Below are 19,891 nucleotides of genomic sequence, written 5' to 3' on the forward strand. Positions count from 1 at the left end.
CACTTGTACTGTAATATGGGTTGATGCAATACAGCTACATCTATCAATATGCCTTTTTTGATACTTTCACTATTTACAGTTTTTTATGAAACAGTTTAGCACATTTACAGTTGACATTTATATTTTACTATGCTTAGAATATCTTTTTTTTCTATACTTTCACCCCCCCCCCCACACCCCATCCCCTTCCAAATTGCTGCAGTGGAGTGCAAATTTCCCCATTGTGGGACGAATAACGGTTTTCTGATTCTGAAGGCAAAAAATGTATAAGAAATCTGATTAATTAAAAATAATTAAAAATAAAATGACATGGGAAGAGGACCTTTTAAAAAGACATTTTAATCCATAATTGTAATATTGAAAGGAGGAAAATGCAATTACTGTACGGTAATTATTTTTCTCCATCATTCCACCCCACTATGTGACTTATTGTTTGTTTTGCATGTTTGTTCTGCTTATTAGTAAATGTGATTCACTTGTACCAATGTTTTGATTGTAATCACATTTTGTATACTTTATCCTGATTGCACACACCTCCACCACCTCGGGCTGAAGTCTGCTCAACTGGAATGACTCACAACTCGTGATCCCCCATTCTTCAAGTAGACCTTAAAAGATTCTTTGCTCCCTCAAACACTTACTTTCTCTCACTCGCTTCTCATCTTGTAGTGTTGTAGTGCTAATACAGCACACTTTACAAGACTATATGAATCCTTGGATTCCTTCTCTTCTTTTTTAACACAAATGGCCATGAATAAAGTTGCCGCTTGTCAGAACAAGCAGAGAAAAGATTTTATCCCTTACTTTTTAGGATTTGTCCTGTTCTTGTATTGCGGCGTTGAGCTCGTGTCATTCACAGCCAACTCAACTGACTGGAGTCACACGATACGGGTCCGCCGTGCACTTGGTAAGTCAAACATGTTTACATGTTGAATAGTTATACCAAGTTGGTGAATGTATTCCCGCTGTATTTACTGCAAAAAGTGTAGACACATGAGAAAGGGACTGGTTAGAGTAGCACTATTGATTTACCTTTTTTTCCCTCAAATAAAATTATAAAAGTACAAAAGTACAATGGAATTTTTACCATGGATTAGTGCAGTGCGAGTAATACCACCTGCTTAAACACTACAAATACTTACGGCTATGACCAACATTCTGATTCATTGACGTCGTGGGCCCAAACCTTAAAAAAAATTAAACATGTTTTATTTATTCCTAAATAGTGACAGTATATTGTTCGTACAGTATACAAGTATAATGTTCTAAGCACAATTAAAATTTTAGACACAACCGAACTGTTCAAAACCAAATTACTCTAATGATAATAAAGAAGTGGAGGCCTATGTGGCATTATGCACTTTTTTCATGTACCAGAGAACAAGGCAACCAATATCCTTGTATGAAACGTTGCGGATCAGTAGGATTAGTGAAGCGTGATATCAGGCTCGTTGGCAGTGATGTTAAGGGGGAATTTGTTTGTGAACCACTGTATTTGTGTACAAACAAAAATTGTTTTGATAACTTGGTACTTGGGAAGAAAATCTCTTACTTTCTGTCAAGAACCGACGTAGCTCTCCAAATATACGCCTGACAAAATCTGCTCACATATTAAAGCATTTGTATTTTGATATTCACCAGTGCAGTTAGCGACAGATGCTTCCATTGTGATGTTGGGTGGGATGAGGCCAATGTGATGTTCAAGCTATTAAACGCTTCATTAAAAATGTTTTGCACTTCAAATAGTGACAGTGATTGAGTCTCTAATGCCTACGTCTCATTGGTGTGAAATGCCATGAAATTGCAATTTCAGACTTCAAACAATGATTTAGTTGAAAATGTGTTGGCTGGGGAACCCTGAAGCACAGGGAGAACATGCAAAGTCCACTGAGGAAAGCCACCGCTGGTATTTCGTCTGTGTAAGTAAGCTCTCAGTCGTACAGGAGTGGTCCATCAACGAAAAAGTTTCTTCAGCCGTCACCTGTACTTCCTTGAAGGTGTCAGATGTTTCGCTTCTCATCCAAGAGGCTTCGCTGACAAAGGCATTCAGATGAGAAGCGAAACATCCGACATCTTCAACAATGGACAGATGACGGCTGAAGAAACTTTTTTAATCACAGCTGGTATTAAAAACCAGATCCTTGTATCAGTTAGGCAGATATGCCAACCACTAGTTTCCTATTCTGAAGGAAAAAAATGCATTACAACTACGGTGCTGTCCAATGATATTTTAATAAATAATAATAATAATAATAATCTTCTTTTCCTTTCGGCTTTTCCCTTCAGGGGTCGCCACAGCGAATCAATGTCCTCCATCTATCCCGGTTTGGTGCATCCTCTTCTCTCAGACCAGCTACCTTCATGTCCTCTTTGACCACATCCATAAACCTCCTCTTCGGTCTTCCTCTCGGTCTCCTGCCTGGCAGTTCAAGGCTCAGCATCCTTCTCTCGATATAGTCACTTTCTCTCCTGTGGACATGTCCAAACCATCTCAGTCTGGCCTCTGACTTTCTCTCCAACGCCTCTAATATGAGTTGTCCCTCTAATGTACTCATTCCTGATCCTATCCTACCTGGTCACTCCCAAAGAAAACCTCAACATCTTCAGCTCTGCTACCTCCAGCTCTGCTTCCTGTCTTTTCTTCAGTGGCACTGTCTCCAGTCCAAACATCATGGCTGGTCTCACCACTGTTTTATACACTTTTCCTTTCATCCTGGCTGAAACCCTTCTATCACACATCACACCTGACATTTTTCTCCAGCCGCTCCAGCCTGCCTGGACACGCTTCTTCACCTCTTTTCCACACTCTCCATTGCTCTGGACAGTTGACCCCAAGTACTTAAAATCCTCCACCTTATATATAACAATAATAACAACAATAATAATAATAATAATAATAATAGTAATAATAATAATAATAATAATAATAATAATAATAATTTTACAAGCACCGTTCAAAGCACCCAAGGACACTTTACAATTAAAAGAACAACACCAGAACAATAAAACCATCAATAACATGATACATGATAAAAGAGTTGATTAAACAATTGTTAATGCAATTTTAAACAGATGGGCTTTGAGGTTTTAATAAAAGATGCGCAAAAATGGAATGTAACATAATTGCAATATGTCATTTCAGAGAATGAGACAGAGTGTGTCGCACCTCACTCGTCCGAATTCCCTAATGGCTTCTTTACCGTGCAAGAGAGGAAGGATGGAGGCCTCATCATCTACTTCTTGCTTATTTTCTACATGCTTTTGGCCGTTGCTATTGTCTGTGATGACTACTTCCTCCCTTCCTTAGAAGTTATCAGCGAGCGTAAGTTGGTGTGAAATAATTTTGCATAATGTTTAACTAGTGTGTGGGTGGGCATTTATCACCAATGTTGTGGTGTATTAACCACAAAAGTTATATATAGGTATTTTGGATGCACAGACTTCCCGTACCCTGCATTTGTCATCTACAGCGCATGTGTGCAAATGTTCCCTCTTCCCATGTCGGCTGATGCAAAGAAGTCACGGTCAAATATAGACTAAGGATCAGGAGTGTGTCTGCTTCGTCATACAAAACACCACAAATGTTAAACCTGAGAAAGGGATTGATGGCCCGCTGTCATTCCTCCATTGTTCTCGTAGTTCATTATAGTGGGCTGGGGCTGAGGGGAGATTTCTCCAACAAAGTGGACCTTACAGAAAAGGCCTTCATTAGTGTTCCTCCAAAGTTGGAACCATAATGTAAAGTCGTCAAACTCCTATGAAAAGTGGTTACAATTCTCATTGATGGACCACTCCTGTACGACTGAGAGCTTACACAGAAGTAAAATTGAAAGAGTTTGGGACATATGTGTGTTTGTGATTTTGACATCAAGTTGGCGCCGCAAGGCTGGCTACCTTTACAGCAGCTCCTATTTTGTGTTCTTCTATTTCTTCCTTTCATTACTTTGCTGCTATGAATTTGTAATTTCTTAATTGTGAGATGAATAAAGGTTTTCTTATCATATCTTAACTCATCTCATAAAAATCCACCATTATAGTTGATTTAGCACTGTGTCTTTACGACCTAGTTACTCTTATTGGTGAATGCGCATCTGAAGGCCATATCAATTGTGATTCGATTCTGAATGAATGAATTTATTTATAAAAATATACATGCCTATTTCATGACAACATGAGACATGCAATTATGTTGAAAGGCATTGCTCAAGTACTTGTGCATGAATTATACTTTCTTGTTTGATAAGATGATAGGACAAAGTTAACTCAAACTAAACTTAAAAAGAATGACATCCTGTGTTATTAAAAAATACGACTTAGCTTCACCTTTCAATCGACTGGCATGTTGCAAACTGTGTTTTAACCCTTTCAAGCAAAGGATTGAAAACAAATGGTACAGCAGCAAATGTGGACAGAAAACAACACTGCTCATTGTTGAAGAATGAACCCTTGCTATGCGTATTAGATATTGACAAAACCCAGAAAGTCTCTTAACTTGCTTTTTTCTAAATGAAGCTCCTGAACTCACTTTTAAAATTCTTTAACAAAAGGGATTAGTTAAAAAAACCAATTGATATACAGTATATACTTTATTATTTCATGCTTTTATTGGATTCATGAATCAATTTTGTTTCAGGTTTGGGCCTGTCTCAAGATGTCGCTGGTGCTACATTCATGGCTGCTGGGAGTTCTGCACCTGAGCTGGTGACAGCCTTTCTGGGTAAATATTGTGATAAGAGTGCTTTTCATATTCACTATATTCTTTTCAACGAACATCTGTTTTTTTGGGGGGTGGGCAGGTGTTTTTGTGACAAAGGGGGACATTGGGGTCAGCACCATCGTGGGCTCAGCTGTTTACAACCTCTTGGGCATCTGTGCTGCTTGTGGACTTTTGGCCTCGATGGTACGCATCTTCCAGGACATCCGCACATTGACCCACTTAAGTTACTACTGTAAAAATGTGACCTTTATGCATGTTGTAAATGTTGTTTTTGTTGTTCCAGGCAGGACGTCTCACCTGCTGGCCATTGTTCAGGGATTGCTTGGCATACGGCATCAGTGTCGCCGCCGTTATTGCCATCATTTCTGATAACAAGGTTTACTGGTGAGTGAGCATGAAAAACGAAAAAGACTTGCAAAAAACACCAGCTGCTTGATTGTGTCTCGTGACTGCAAGAATAAGATTTCATGTGTCTGTGTAAGCTCTCAGTCGTACAGGAGTGGTCCATCGACGAAAAGGTTTTTTCAGCCGTCATCTGTACTTCTTTGAAGGTGTTGGACGTTTCGCTTCTTATCCAAGAAACTTCGTCAGCAAACTAAAGTCTTACTGGTAGTTTAGGCCCTATATATATATATCCCTACTGTCCAGACATGGCGGTGCCGGACTCTGCTATGATAGGTCCCTGCTTGATCATATCTTGGTCCCTGCTTGATCATATCTTGATCATTCTATGATCAAGATATGAGTCGAGATTCAGAGATAAGATTTGAACTCCAAGTCATAAACAAGGACGACTTCGTGGGTCTTGACCCCTGCCGAAGTTTAAACATTTGTTAACTTTGAGATCAGTAATTCATAGGATTAAAGGCAATGGTGGAATTTCAATACAATACAATACATATTGATTTATATACCGCCTGAACAACAGCTGAAGCTGTAGCAAAGCGTTTAACACGGACAGCTCTCATATAAAGGAAATAAAGCAGTCACAAATACAGTAGAAAGCACCAGGGAGTGAAACCAAGATCAAGTCGGAATCACACTGAGTCGAATGCCAAAGAGTACAAGTGAGTATTGAGGCGGGTTTTAAAGATGGGCAGCAAGGGGGCTTGCCGAATTTTCAGTGGCAGGTCATTCCAGAGAGTAGGACCAACAACGGAAAAGGCTCCATCCCCTCTGAGCCTCCGTTTAGTTTTTGGAACATTTAATACAGTAAAGTCTCGTTATATCGATATTCAAGGGAGTCCGAAAAAATATCGATATAACCGGGACTATCGATATATCCGACCTGTTTGCATGTAATTTTCTCCGTGCGTGCATAGAAATAGTATCGATATAACCGGGACTATCGATATATCCGATATCGATATAACGAGACTTTACTGTAATTACATAATAATATTATAATTAAAGCCCGAACGAGATGAAACAATTGAGATATTTGAGTATGTTGCCTTTGAGGTGCCACCAACTGGATAAACTCGTAGAAAATTATACTTTCCGAGTAAATTTCTTTCAGATTTCATTTGACAGAGCTGGGTTTTATTTAGTTTGATTTGACATAAACAATTTGTTGATTGCCACAAAAGGAATGAACATCCTATGCAGGGTACCTATTGCAAGCAGCTGAAGCAAAATGGAGTCGTGTTCCCTCCATATCTGCGGGAGGTAGGAGTTCTGCTAATGTGGAAAATTTGTGAATAATTGATACCCGCCAAAAAATGTTTAGAATGGTGCCACAAGCACTACTTTATTACAATAGGCTATGGACTGACTGAATGAAGGTCCTCCCTCACTTCAACAAAATACTGTAGTTCGTTCCCTCCATCAGACTGCAAATGTTGCCAAAGCAATTCATTTATACTTAGCATGGTCTTAGTAAATGAATTTTATGTACAGACGCTCCCCTACTTATGAACATTCGACTTACGAACAACAGTACATATGAACATTTTTGTAGTAACATACTGTATGGCGTATTCTCTCCAGTTGTACTTTGTGAGTTTTGAAAGGCGCTTATGAAATGTTTATGAAATTATTATTGTTATTATTATTATTATGAAATCATTATTATTATTACTACTACTTTGAAGAATTGATGAATGAGGAAAATGAGAAGGAACAAAGAGTAGAACACGTGACTGTTGTGGACCAAGACGTAGCAAACATTAGCAAGGGTGAAGTGATAATTTACCAATCGAGGTATGGAAGTGTCTTGGAGAGGTGGCGGTGGTGTTCCTGACTGGGTTATTCAACAAGATCTTGGATGGTGAACAGATGCTTGAAGAATGGAGACGAAGTGTACTCGTGTCCATTTTTAAGAACAAGGGAGATGTCCAGAGTTGTACTAACTACAGAGGAATAAAGTTGATGAGCCATACAATGAAACTATGGGAGAGTAGTTGAAGCTAGACTAATAGCATAAATGAACATTTGTGAGCAGCAGTATGGCTTCATGCCAAAAAAAAAAAAGAGTACGACAGATGCAGTGTTTGCTTTAAGAATGTTGATAGATAAGTACAGAGAAGGTCAGAAGGAATTGCATTGTGTCTTTGTAGATCTGGAGAAAGCATATGACAGAGTGCCCAGAGAAGAGCTGTGGTATTGCATGAGGAAGTATGGAGTGACAGAAAAGTATGTCAGAGCGGTGCAAGACATGTATCATGACTGTAAGACAGTTGTGAGGTGTGCTGTCAGTGTGACGGAGGAATTCAAGGTGGAGGTGGGACTCCACCAGGGGTCAGCTCTGAGCCCTTTCTTATTTGCTATGGTGATGGACAGGCTGACAGACGATGTTAGACAAGAATCTCCTTGGACCATGATGTTTGCAGGTGACATTGTGATCTGTAGCGAGAACAGGGAACAGGTGTCGGAGAAACTAGAGATCAGAATCAGAATCATCTTTATTGCCAAGTATGTAGAACACACAAGGAATTTGTTTCCGGTAGAACACGCTGCACTAGTATCGTTGTCAAAAAAACTGCTAAGTGGCACTATACAGTTCCATTTTGGCTACTGTTGAAAGAGTTCAAAGAGTTAATGGCTTGGGGGAAGAAGCTGTTTAAATGTCTGCTGGATTTGGTGCGCATGGATCGGTAGCGCCTGCCTGAGGGGAGTAGCTGGAAAAGGTGGTGGGCAGGGTGCGGAGGGTCCAGTAGGATTTTCCGCGCCCTAGTTTGGATTCTTGCAGTGTGCAAGTCCTCGAGAGTGGGTAGGGCGGTGCCAATGATTTTTTCCGCCGTCCTAACTGTCCGTTGAAGTCGGATTTTGTCCATTTTTGTGGCGGCCCCGAACCAAACGGTGATGGAAGAACACAGGACGGATTCGATGACAGCCGTGTAGAAATGTTGCAGCACCTCCTGTGGCAGGCCATGCTTCTTTAGCAGCCTCAGGAAGTACATTCTCTGTTGGGCCTTTTTCAGGATAGAGTTGGTGTTGACCTCCCACTTCATGTCCTGGGAGACTGTGATTCCCAGGAACTTGAAGGTCTCAACGGTTGACACCAGGCAGTTGGATAGTGTGAGGGGTAGCTGTGGTGATGGATGTTTCCTGAAGTCCACGATCATCTCAACTGTCTTGAGCGTGTTCAGCTCCAGGTTGTGACGGCTGCACCAGAGCTCCAGCTGCTCCACTTGTTGTCGGTACGCAGACTCGTCGCCGTCTTTGATGAGACCGATGACCGTGGTGTCGTCTGCGAACTTTATGAATTTGACAGCTGGGTGCGTTGAGGTGCAGTCGTTTGTGTAGAGAGAGAAGAGCAATGGAGAGAGGACGCATCCCTGCGGGGCTCCAGTGCTCGTGGTTCGTGTTGTGGATGATATATTTCCCAGTCTGACCTGTTGTGTCCGTCCTGTCAGGAAGCTTAGGGTCCACTGGCAGATCGTGGGGGACACACCAAGCTGGAGAAGTTTGGGGATGAGGAGTTCTGGGATGATGGTATTGAATGTGATGTGATGTGGAGATATGCCCTCGAAAGGAGAGGAATGAAGATCAGTCGCAGAAAGACGGAATATATGTGTGTGAATGAGAGGGATCCAAGTGCAAGAGTGATGCTACAGGGAGAAGAGATAAAGAAGGTGGAGGATTTTAAGTACTTGAGGTCAACTGTCCAGAGCAATGGAGAATGTGGAAAAGAGTTGAAGAAGTGTGTCCAGGCAGGCTAGAAGGGTTTCAGTTAGGATGAAAGGAAAAGCGTATAAAACATTGGTGAGACCAGCCATGATGTTTGGACTGGAGACAGGGCCACTGAAGAAGAGACAGGAAGCAGAGCTGGAAGTAGCAGAACAGAAGATGTTGAGGTTTTCTTTGGGAGTGACCAGGTTGGATCGGGTCAGGAATGAGTACAATAGAGGGACAACTCATATTAGAGGCATTGGAGAGAAAGTCAGAGAGGCCAGACTGAGATGGTTTGGACATGTCCAGAGGAGAGAGAGTGACTTTATCGGGAGAAGGATGCTGAGCCTTGAACTGTCAGGCAGGAGACCGAGAGGAAGACCGAAGAGGAGGTTTATGGATATTGTCAAAGAGGACATGAAGGCAGCTGGTGTGAGAGAAGAGGATGCACAAAACCGGGTTAGATGGAGGACATTGATTCGCTGTGGCGACCCCTGAAGGGAAAAGCCGAAAGGAAAAGAAGATTATTATTATTATTAGTAGTAGTAGTAGTATTAGTATTATTATAGAGCATATATTTTATTAAATGTTTATTTTTGAGTACAAACCAATAGAGGTTGCTTAAACAAGGCTTAAATATACTTATATAAATCTTAAACACTTATATGTATATGCCTTAAAACATACATTTCAGACAAAATATAGCACTGAAGCAACTTACAAACAAATTCACATTACGAACGACCGTTCGGAACATCTTGTTCGTAAGTTGAGGAGTGTCTAAGTATTTCCATCTTCCGATCGCAAATATTGAAAGAAACATGGCCCATGACCTGGGTAAAAGTGCAAATGCGGTGAAATCAGTCTTAACTTGTCTATAGAACAAGCTTGACCACAAGCAGAACTCTGCATACGTCTTAATCTTCAGGTACGACGCAGCCTGTCTCCTCCTGGTCTACGGCATCTACATCATCGTCCTATGCTTTGACCTTCGCATCAGTGAGTTTGTCCTGAGGAAGATCAGTCCTTGCTGTGCCTGCCTGGGTAAAGGCTCTGGGGAGAAAAACGAAATGAGACCATTAATGGGTCTCTGGCAGGGCACAAGCCTGCGAGTCCACAGCCGCTCCAGGACGGACAGTGGAATCTTCCAGGATGACTCGGGATATTCCCATCTGTCCCTGAGCTTGCATGGCCTCAATGAAATTCCTGATGGTAAGCTGTTACACAACCACAACTGTTACTAATGTTGAGCTCCGTAGATAATGCGTGGCGATAAGAGAGAAGTTTGAGTCTTCTAATGATGAAGCCTCTTTACTGCAAGACATATTAAAAATCTTAGAGTCTGCTAAGCAAAACCCTGCGAGAAATATGATGCTCTTGTCCAATTCATATTTTGGCCCTCTCTCTACAATTTACAAGTGATGAAAAGGCAACAGCTAAAGTCACTGAAAAGTGAAAATATATAGTTTCTAAATCTGACACGGCACAGAAGACTATTTGTCACAACCCTAACAATTTTGTCTGATTCAAAAGAGTTTAAAATGAGGCTTCAAAATTAAAATCAAGTCCTTGTGTCCACAGTCAAATGCTAGGGCGGCATGTCTGAGAAAAATGTATCCAAACATAATTACATGTGTGAGCCATGAAAAATGTATCCGCTGAAAGCCTCTGGTGGCTTATATGCAAAATATATTCTGGAGGGCTTTTCCCACGCCATGTATGCACGTGGGCAGCTTTCTTTTTTTTCCTCGTTCTCCTGCACACTAATGGTTGGCAACGAGGCACTCTAAATTGGCCATTACAATTGACTTTCCAAAGGGAAGATATATTTTTGGAGTGTGGGTATAGGTTGATATCTATCTACAAGTGAGTGCTGGACAACCGCTGCTGGTCAAGTCATTTCAAATTACAGTGATACCTCAGCGCCATTTAATTGGTTCCCAGAAAGTGTAAGGTGAAAAGTGTGTCTTCCACACATTAATTTCCCATAGGAAACCATTAAAAATGAGAATAATCTGTTTCTGTTGCTATTGTATTGTAATTAAATAAATAAACTATGCTGTATAGTAAAGTCGTTGTATTTACCTTTGTGATCGTCTTTGATGTAGTTGCCTCGTGATATCCGAGTGAAGTGCTTTCTCGGCAATAATACCCTCATTCACACTGTCCCCTTCTAGCTGCTTTCCGTTAATCCAAATCAACAGAAGTTTTTCAACCTCTTCTATTGCCTGAGACTATTGCTTAGACAACACAGAAACACCCTTAGCCACACGTAACAATGGTCGACTTAGTATACTGGTACTGGGACGTCAAGTAACACCTCGGTCGTGTTTTTCGATGGTCTCCTTCTACTGCTCGATCATAATTTTGTGTCCTATTTGGCTTAACACTAGCCTGTGGTGGGGTCTTTTTCGGTCCAAAAAAAAGCAAAAGTATCCACTCCATAACAAACCACGTCTGCACTGAGTGCACTCAAAGAAAGTGGGTGTGGAAAAGTAGTCCGCCAGTCATTGTGGCGCTCCGTGTGTTTCCCGAAAACTAGTTTATATTCTCACAAATTTAAGGTTCGTCAGGAGAAAAGTTGGTTAGCTAACGCATTCATAACCCGAGATATTACTGCATATTGTGGGGGGAGGGCCAAATTTCAGCCACATCCTCACTGAAAAAAATAAAATGTCTAATTCTGGACAATACAAATTTTGCATTCTTTGCATTCAACAATTGTCTTTCAACGTGCAGAATGTATTTTGAAAACAAATCCCTGAATTCATTTTACTTTAGCCTAATTGTGGCCAATCTATCTACAGAGCATAAAGGTGTGTTCACCGTGCCCGAGAGCGATTTGAAACGCATCCTCTGGGTTTTGTCCCTACCTATCATCGTCCTGCTTTTCCTCACCGTCCCTGACTGCAGAAGGCAGTTCTGGAGACAATGGTTCGTCATCACCTTCTTCATGTCTGCCGTCTGGATCTCAGGTTTCACATACATCCTGGTGTGGATGGTCACTGTTGTTGGTAAGAAGCGCACTCGTGAATTTTATGTTAGAATGCACACTTTGTAGTGTAAATTATGGATGACAGCGTTTGGAACTTCAGAGAAAAATGTCAGAGGGGACTCACATGTTGGTCTGCTGCTTAATTCCTGAAATGCCTCAATCCTGGACAGATGACTGTGAGTGTGTTTGGGGTTGGGTGGGAGGGTGAGGTTGGCGGGGGGAGGGTAGTCTGGGACTGCAGCTGCTGATACCGCCACTGCAGGATTACAGCCCCCCCACGCCACCCCCCCTACCTCAGGGAACAGTCATGTGAACTTGGTGCACACATAGAAGTCCCCCACGGGGACGGCTTCCAGAACGGCTTTAGTTATAACTGAGAGCAGGCTGGGGGTCTCATCATGTGACGGGCAAGTTGTACTGAAGTATATAATGAGATTATTATCCCACAGACGTCAGATTGACTCTCATGGGAGGAGTCTTGTGAAAGACTTGACATGAGACCAAGCAGGTATAGAGATATAGCCGACAGAGTGAGATTGTTCTTTGTGGATCGGTTGCGGACAGTGGCATCATATTTTTTTATGTTGAAGTTCGCCCTTCAATGTCAAACTGTGCATTGCCGTATTTCAATCCATCTCAGGATTTGCAATCATGAAGTTGATTCTCTGGGACCAAGCAAAGCGTATTCTTTGATTTGCAAAATGAATCAATGAATGATTTTTTTTTTCAATTATATAATCTAAAAATATTGATTGTATATATCATATTCGATTATATAAATGAAACATTCGTCACTTGTCATCCCAAGTGACGAATGTACTCACAAATTGTACTTTAGTAGAAGTGTAAACACAGCAACTGAAAAAGTACCATATTTTCTGGTGTATAAGGTGCCCACAAAAGCCTTATATGCAGGCACGCCTTGTATGTGAAGTAATATTGAACCACAGCAGGTCTCGCAACTACGACTCAATTTCCCCCTGCAGAAAAGTCATGCCCCAGCCTCGACTGTAGCCTTATGTGTTGTGCCTTACATTTGGAAAACCTTTATATACATATATATTTTGAAAACTTTTTTCATTCATTGAACGCCTTATAGACCGGTGCACCTTATATATGGAAAAAGTTTGAAAATCCACCATTAATTGGGGGTACGCCTTATACGCCGATGCACCTTATACACTGGAAAATACGATACTTATTATATTGAATACATGTTCTTAAATGGTGTCTGTTTTTAAACGCTTTCCTTAGAAGTAAATATTATCGAGAGAAGAAATGTTTTCAAAACCCACATACGTTTGTATGAATTCGAATTCCCATGTCGAGCAGCATTGTCCACTTTCACAAAGCTAATTAATTTTGACAGTGTTTATATGCATCCACACTACCCCCTAAAGTAGGGGTGGGCACTCCTGATCCTGGAGGGCCACCCTCCTGCATGTTTTCCAAGTCTCCCTGTTACAATACACCTGATTCAAATGATCAGATAATCACCAAGCACTGCGGAAGCCTTACATTGAACCTGCTCATTTGAATCAGGTGTGTTGCAACAAAGAGACTTGAAAAACATGCAGGAGGGTGGCCCTCCAGGACCAGGAGTGCCCACCCATGCCCTAAAGCAATATGTCCAAAGTCCGGCCCGGGGCCAAATGCGGCCCCTGGTCAATTTTCATCCGGCTCGCAGCCTCCGTCGTAGAATTCATACATTGAGGAGTAGCGCTGTTACCTGCGTGTGCTAAGTGCTGCCATCTGGAGGCTCCAATAGAACAGCAAATTAGTATATTGACTGAATGAGCGCCCCAATTTTCTAAAATCGCAATTTCCAATTTTATTTTTATTTTCTAAAATGGCGACAGTCGAGAAAAGAACAATTACTTCTGTTCAACTGTTACAAAAAAGTTTGTTTGAAAATTTCAATGTCAATTCAATTTTGATATGCATGTTTCAAATGAACCAAAACACATGATTAAGATAGTTTAAAATTAAACTAAAAAAGTAAACAGAATGGTTTGCTGCTGAAATATATTTAAATTAACTGTTTTATATATATATATATATATATATATATATATATATATATATATATATATATATATATATATATATATATATATATATATATATATAATTAGGTTGCCTCCCGCTACATTTTTAATCCTGTGTTCTTCCATTATGGTTTGGTTTAGGGCAGATTCCTTGTGTGTTTCTACATACTTGGCCAATATAGATGATTCAGATTCGGATTTAACCGACCAAATCTGGCCCTCTTTGCCAAAAGTTTGGACACCCCTGCCCTAAAGTGTTAGATTTTGTGTTAGTGTTAGAACTCAGTAGTGTCTTATAGCAACAAAATTGAGTGTTGACAGTGCAGGGTTTATCCCAACACTGTACAATTGGTGATGGGTGGCCGTGGGGTGGGGGATAACTCATTCCTCACTACCTTAAAGGGCAACCGACGTCAGCTTTTTGTTTTTTAACTGACATCAGAAAAACGTTTTATAGCATCTAAAATACCCAAAACACGCAGTATGATATTTTTATTCAAATGCAAAACACCAATAAAAATGACAAAGTGCCCAAAATCTGCAAATAAAATTGAGCTGCGAATTGGGCATTTTCAGAAAGTCCCGCCCCCAGTTCGTGACGTCACGCCAAGACGTCTTGCATTGCTGGAGAATAAAAACAATGGCTTCAGATTCGGATAATATGCTTTCTTGTTACACATCCAGTTATGAATATGATTCAAATAGTTCTGAAGAGGAAAGCATACATCACAGGTGTCAAAGTCAAGGCCCGCGGGCCAAATCCGGCCTGCCACATCATTTTTTTCGGCCTGCGGAAGCAAATCAAACTTGTTAAATTCCATGATGATTGCTAAAATCTGAGCCAAAATTTCATATTTTTGGATGTCAACCACAATAAAAGTCATTATTCTTGACTTCAGATTTGAAAACGAGTTATTCATTAATTTGTTGTGTGCTCTATATGTAATATTTGAAGGGATTTAAACATTCTAATGGGTTCCCCAAATTCATAACGGCCCTCGAGAGGAAACCATACCTACAATGTGGCCCGCGGACTTGACTTTAACACCCCTGCCATACATGTTTGCAATCGATTAAAGAATTTATTCCGTGTCATTTTGAGGCAAACGGGCGGAGGGGAATGTCGCACCCAAAACGAGGCAATAAAATGGCCACCGAGCTGTGAGGAATGAATCAGTCCGTTTCTACAGGCTGATAAATTCTTCAATGGAGCTTGGACTCCCTCTGCTGGCGGCTTTTGGATGTAAAATAAGGTTTTCAAAAAATAAAACAGTACAGCAAAATACATTGACGTGATGGAAGGACCGCTACAATGCGTCTTTTTAAGGTGAACGGCGGTCCTTTTCTGACGTCACGTGAGGACTCGTCACCAACTCAAAAACAAGACCTCCTGAATGTTCAGCGCGAGTCTTAAAACGTAAAATATAGCTATATGCGAGGAATCTTATTAAAATACGCCCAGTAGAAGTCATTTGAAGCCATTTTACAAATTATGGACACAACTTGTCCGGAAAAGTCGGTTGTCCTTTAAAGAAGCACATTTCAACTCAACAGCATTTTATTTGATTGGCATCCATTTCAGACCGCATGAAGGCTCAACAGCAGACTTTCCCCATGTGTGCTCAATTCAAAGGAGTCAAAGATGGCGCCCGAGTAGGCAGCCGTCAGCAAGTGCTCTGATGAGCCTTGCTTTTTTTGTTGTTTTTGTCTTGTTTTTGTGTTTTCTTTTGTCACTTTGTGTTGTTGTGCGTCGTGTGGAACGGATACGGATTGTTTTTCAGCATTTTTGACCACGACATTCATCAAGGAGACTGTGCTGAGCGGTTGCGCCTTTTCGGCAGCATGAATATGCCAGTACTGTTTTTGAATGGGAGGAATGTCGGTGCCATTCGACTGGCTTCGCTGGACACCAAAGGGGCCATTGTGCTTTTTTGCGCCTGTAATGGGCAGCATCTTCACAGCCCCACTTTGTTCAGTGGAAGGTCGGTGCTGTTGGACAGTCTGCGGCTGGATGGATACATGGCTTGAGGAGCCCGCGATAAGAAGGAAGGAGCGTCAGCGCAGAGCGCCGATGCGTATATGGAACTGTTACGGGATGGAATTTAAGCTGATTTATGGGGGACAGGAGATGTGAGACAATCTCTTTTCGTCAATGGATGCAACAGCTGCATGTTTGCTTACAACATTTAGCTTGTAGTCGACGTGCACATTCCACCATGATGTCCCTGATCCACTGGTGAAGAGACGCTATGATCCTCTTCTCTTTCATCTGGAACTGCTTTATGTAACAAAGAGGGTACAGGAAGTGGTTAAGAATGAATGTCTCTCTGTGTCTTTGTGTTGTCATGTTATTTGTTATTTAGTTTTTTTTTTTGTTCTTTTGACTTCAAGACGGCGCCGCGAGAGTGGCTGCCTTTCCAGCAGCTCCTGTGTTTTGCTTTTCTACTTTCATTTCTTTCATAAATTTGCTGCTGTGAAATGTAAATTTCTCCACTGCGAGACTAATAAAGGTGATGGAGAATAAGAATTTATCATGTTTAAAAAGTGCCGTGCTTTGCTAACCAACTAAACAATGGGCCCACAGTCAAAGCGCAGATGGCCACAGTAAATCTGAGTGAAACAGACACGGCAAGGTGAACCGTCGTCTCCATCAAGATTTTAGAAGGTCCGGCCTTGCACAGAATTTAGGGCTTGAGATACTCCTTTTCCACCAAAGTTATTTACGGCTTAAACATCCTGCACAAGCACCAGATTACAAACTTATCAGTTTTTGGAAAAGACAACCAATTAAAATGTCTTGTGTTTTACTGCTTGCAGCTGTTGGTGCTCAGAACGCCCAGAGGTGTGGCATTATAATCAAGAAAACTGTGTTTTACTAATATATCACTGTAATTTGCATATACTCTCAATAAATAGCTTGGCAGAGGGGCGCAGAATTCAGACGTATGTCATCTGATGACTGCGTCTCCTGCCGGCAGTGGGGACAATCTTTCTGGTTCTGAGTCTCTGTCTGTCTGTCATATCTCTGACAAAAGGCAAATCCAATCCAATCCATCTGACCACTTTCCAAACGCTACGACTTTTTTGCCATTTGACTGCATTTCATGGAATTTGACATTGGGTACCCCATTTTGGTTGTTGGAGTTTCAATTCCTTGAGAAATGCTCCATAATAATGTTTACAATTCTGTGTTGAAGTACACTGTCAAAAAGCATGACCTCTTCACAATAATAAAAGTCTTATGAGTCAGGACATTAACAATGAATTAGTATTTCTACTTACAAAGTTGATATACGTTCCTCTTTATTTTGATTTTGACTATGATTTCAAAGTATGCAATATATGTTTTAAAGTAATTATTATTATTTTGCTTAAACAGGTGAGACACTCAGCATTCCTGACACGGTAATGGGACTCACACTGCTCGCAGCTGGAACCAGTATACCCGACACTGTAGCCAGTGTTATGGTGGCCAGAGAAGGTAAAACAAGTGTAGTTACAATACAATACGGTGTCAGAAAAGTTCTAGAACCGGTTTTAGAAAAGTTGTATTTCAGACATAAAATCCAAACTACAAAATTCAACATGGGCTGGACGATCAGCCACATTCCCAAAGACATTCTGCGGCGTCTTGTCTTCAATGGGCCTGTTCTCATTGCATTTAGCATCTGACAATTGTCAGCCAAAAATCCTGATTGCACACTGTTCCCCACGTGATGTATTAAAACCCAAAGGGATTTTTCTAAGGGGAAAACTTGTAGTTTAGAGTTGAAATTCAGTGGTATCTTATATTGATTTTTGAGCTTATAGAGATACAAGCACTGCCCCCTTTCCTTTTGAGATAGGTGGCTTGTTCACCCCCATTTTAGTATCGACATTGCTGAGGGTTGGGCGTGAGGGGAAGTGGGGTGAGCGGGCTAAGTAGTAGTGAATTGAATTCCCTTTCATTTTAATGGAGAGAGACTATTTGTAATAAAAACATGTTCACCATCCCCTTTGTGTGTCTAGTAAACAGTGTAGTTATTTGTTATTTACTGGCGCGTGTGGCCGCCGCTGCTCACCTGCAGCAAAAAAATATCCTGTGACTATAAAGTGTCCTTTAGTTTTGAAAGGCGCTTATGAATGAAATGTATTATTACGTTTCCCAGAGCTTCTATTTTTAACAGTTCTGAATTTTTTCATTAATAATTTATTATGGGTGTAATTCCACTGTGGACTAAAAGATGTTAGCACACCATTTAGTTTGACATTAAATTTGACAGATGAATCAGATAAAAAAACGAACAGTAATTTATTAGCTCACTATAGTGTAGTTATTTATCTAAACATTGAAGCTCATTATCATTAAATCCTGGTTTTCATACTGACAGAAAGCGGTGGCTATAGGCTTTATAATGTACTCTATAATTTTGGGCATGATATATATATATATATATATATATATAAAGTGAAAATATACAGTGAGACCTCAGCTCACGAACTTAATTGGTTCCCAGAAAGTGTGTGTAAGGCAAAAAGTTCATCTGCCGAACATTTATTTCACACAAGAAACCATTAAAAATATGAATAATCCGTTCCCAGGTCCCAATAAAACATAAATTTCGACTAAATAAGCCTTAAAACTACACAAAATTCACCTTATTTTATATAATAAATTTATTTGAAAAAAATGCTTTGCAGAGGGATTGGTACACTGCATATTATTTTGTTAAGCATTTCTCGGGCCGTGTTTAAATGCGTTTGTATTCAAGACCTTAAAAAGCCGAGTAATGTCTAAGGTATTTAAATGAGGTATGTCTCCCTGGAATGTAATCCCTGCAAAAAAGGTAAATTACTCTTTTGTGAAACACATTCTGGAAGTTTTGACCTACCTTATATTTTGCTTCTTGCAATGTGATAAGGAGTGCAAAACGTGTTTTGTTTTACAACATCAAATCCCAATATTTAACTTCTTTTCTTTCAGGGAAAGCTGATATGGCCATGTCCAACATTGTGGGCTCAAACGTATTCGACATGCTGTGTCTGGGTTTGCCGTGGTTCATCAAAACAGCATTTGTGGACACCAACAACCCCGTGGAGGTTAACAGCACCGGGCTGGTGTTTATATCCGTAACGCTCTTATTCTCTATTGTCTTCCTCTTCGTGGCCGTCCATGTTAATGGGTGGAAATTGGACTGGAAATTAGGACTCGTTTCTCTGGTTTGCTACATCCTATTTGCTACTCTGTCTATCCTATATGAGCTGGGGATTATTGGAAATAATCAGTTAAAACTGTGCAGCGACTGAGAAGTGACCCTCTCCAGGACCAAAGCCGTGTTTAGCAAGACACTTGAGAAAATATTCCAAGCATGTTCCAACTCGTGCATCCTCACAAATCTGCTGTGCCATGAAGCATGGTCCACTTTGTATCGTCTCAGGAAGAGGGTGACATGCCAACGTACCAAAGATCACTTAATTGGTGTCAACGCCCAATTGGGTTTCCGCCACAATGTAAAACTTTCTCCTGTAAAGTCAGCTTTGAGATTTTTTTTGTTTTCAACCTCAGAAATGGGAAATATGTTGTGGCCGGAATGAGCTCGCCATCCAGAAATAAATACAAGATTGATGCTGACTGACATAGTTCTTGTGTTTAAGCAGGCCCCCAAAATGAACTTTGATCAAGTTTTATGAGCAGGCTATTATTGCCTGCGAGGTGAGTAGGAAATAACCACGAACAGCAAGTGAAAACTTGACATTTGTTGTCCGCTGGCTCAAAAGAATTGCATTTCAACGAACTACAGGGCCACAAGTGCTTCTCTGACCTGTGATACAATTTGGGCCATTAACAGGACAAACCCCAGATCCAACTTAAACAAATACTGATCGGCATGTACAAAAACAATTACAGAATGGAAATGAGTCACCCTTAATGTTTCACGTGGAATGGTAACACAGCAAAGAGGCCACTAAAGGGCAGTGTTAGGCAATAATGTGCAATGGAACCACACTTTTGGTTCATGTTACACACACTTAAGACTT

The 19,891-nt window shown here is 40.8% G+C and overlaps 1 protein-coding gene across 2 annotated transcripts; it reads left to right on the plus strand.

Moving 5' to 3' along the window:
* The first annotated feature begins 616 nt into the window (after window positions 1–616).
* On the plus strand, window positions 617–19,488 carry slc24a5 (solute carrier family 24 member 5). Of its 2 annotated transcripts, XM_088992364.1 has the most exons (9): window positions 618–907; window positions 3,143–3,322; window positions 4,634–4,717; window positions 4,797–4,900; window positions 5,001–5,101; window positions 9,759–10,042; window positions 11,638–11,844; window positions 17,253–17,354; window positions 18,837–19,488. In XM_088992364.1, the coding sequence occupies exons 1-9, from the start codon at window positions 745–747 to the stop codon at window positions 19,157–19,159; spliced, it is 1,548 nt and encodes a 515-aa protein (XP_088848490.1). In that variant the 5' UTR covers window positions 618–744; the 3' UTR covers window positions 19,160–19,488. The 2 variants fall into 2 exon arrangements, with proteins under 2 accessions (XP_088848491.1, XP_088848490.1); XM_088992365.1 differs by lacking the exon at window positions 3,143–3,322 and having other exon boundaries at window positions 617–907.
* Window positions 19,489–19,891: the final 403 nt, after the last annotated feature.

This window comes from Hippocampus bargibanti, linkage group LG03 (genome assembly GCF_051943395.1).
Source record: "Hippocampus bargibanti isolate YZ-2025 linkage group LG03, ASM5194339v1, whole genome shotgun sequence".
NCBI lineage: Eukaryota > Metazoa > Chordata > Actinopteri > Syngnathiformes > Syngnathidae > Hippocampus > Hippocampus bargibanti.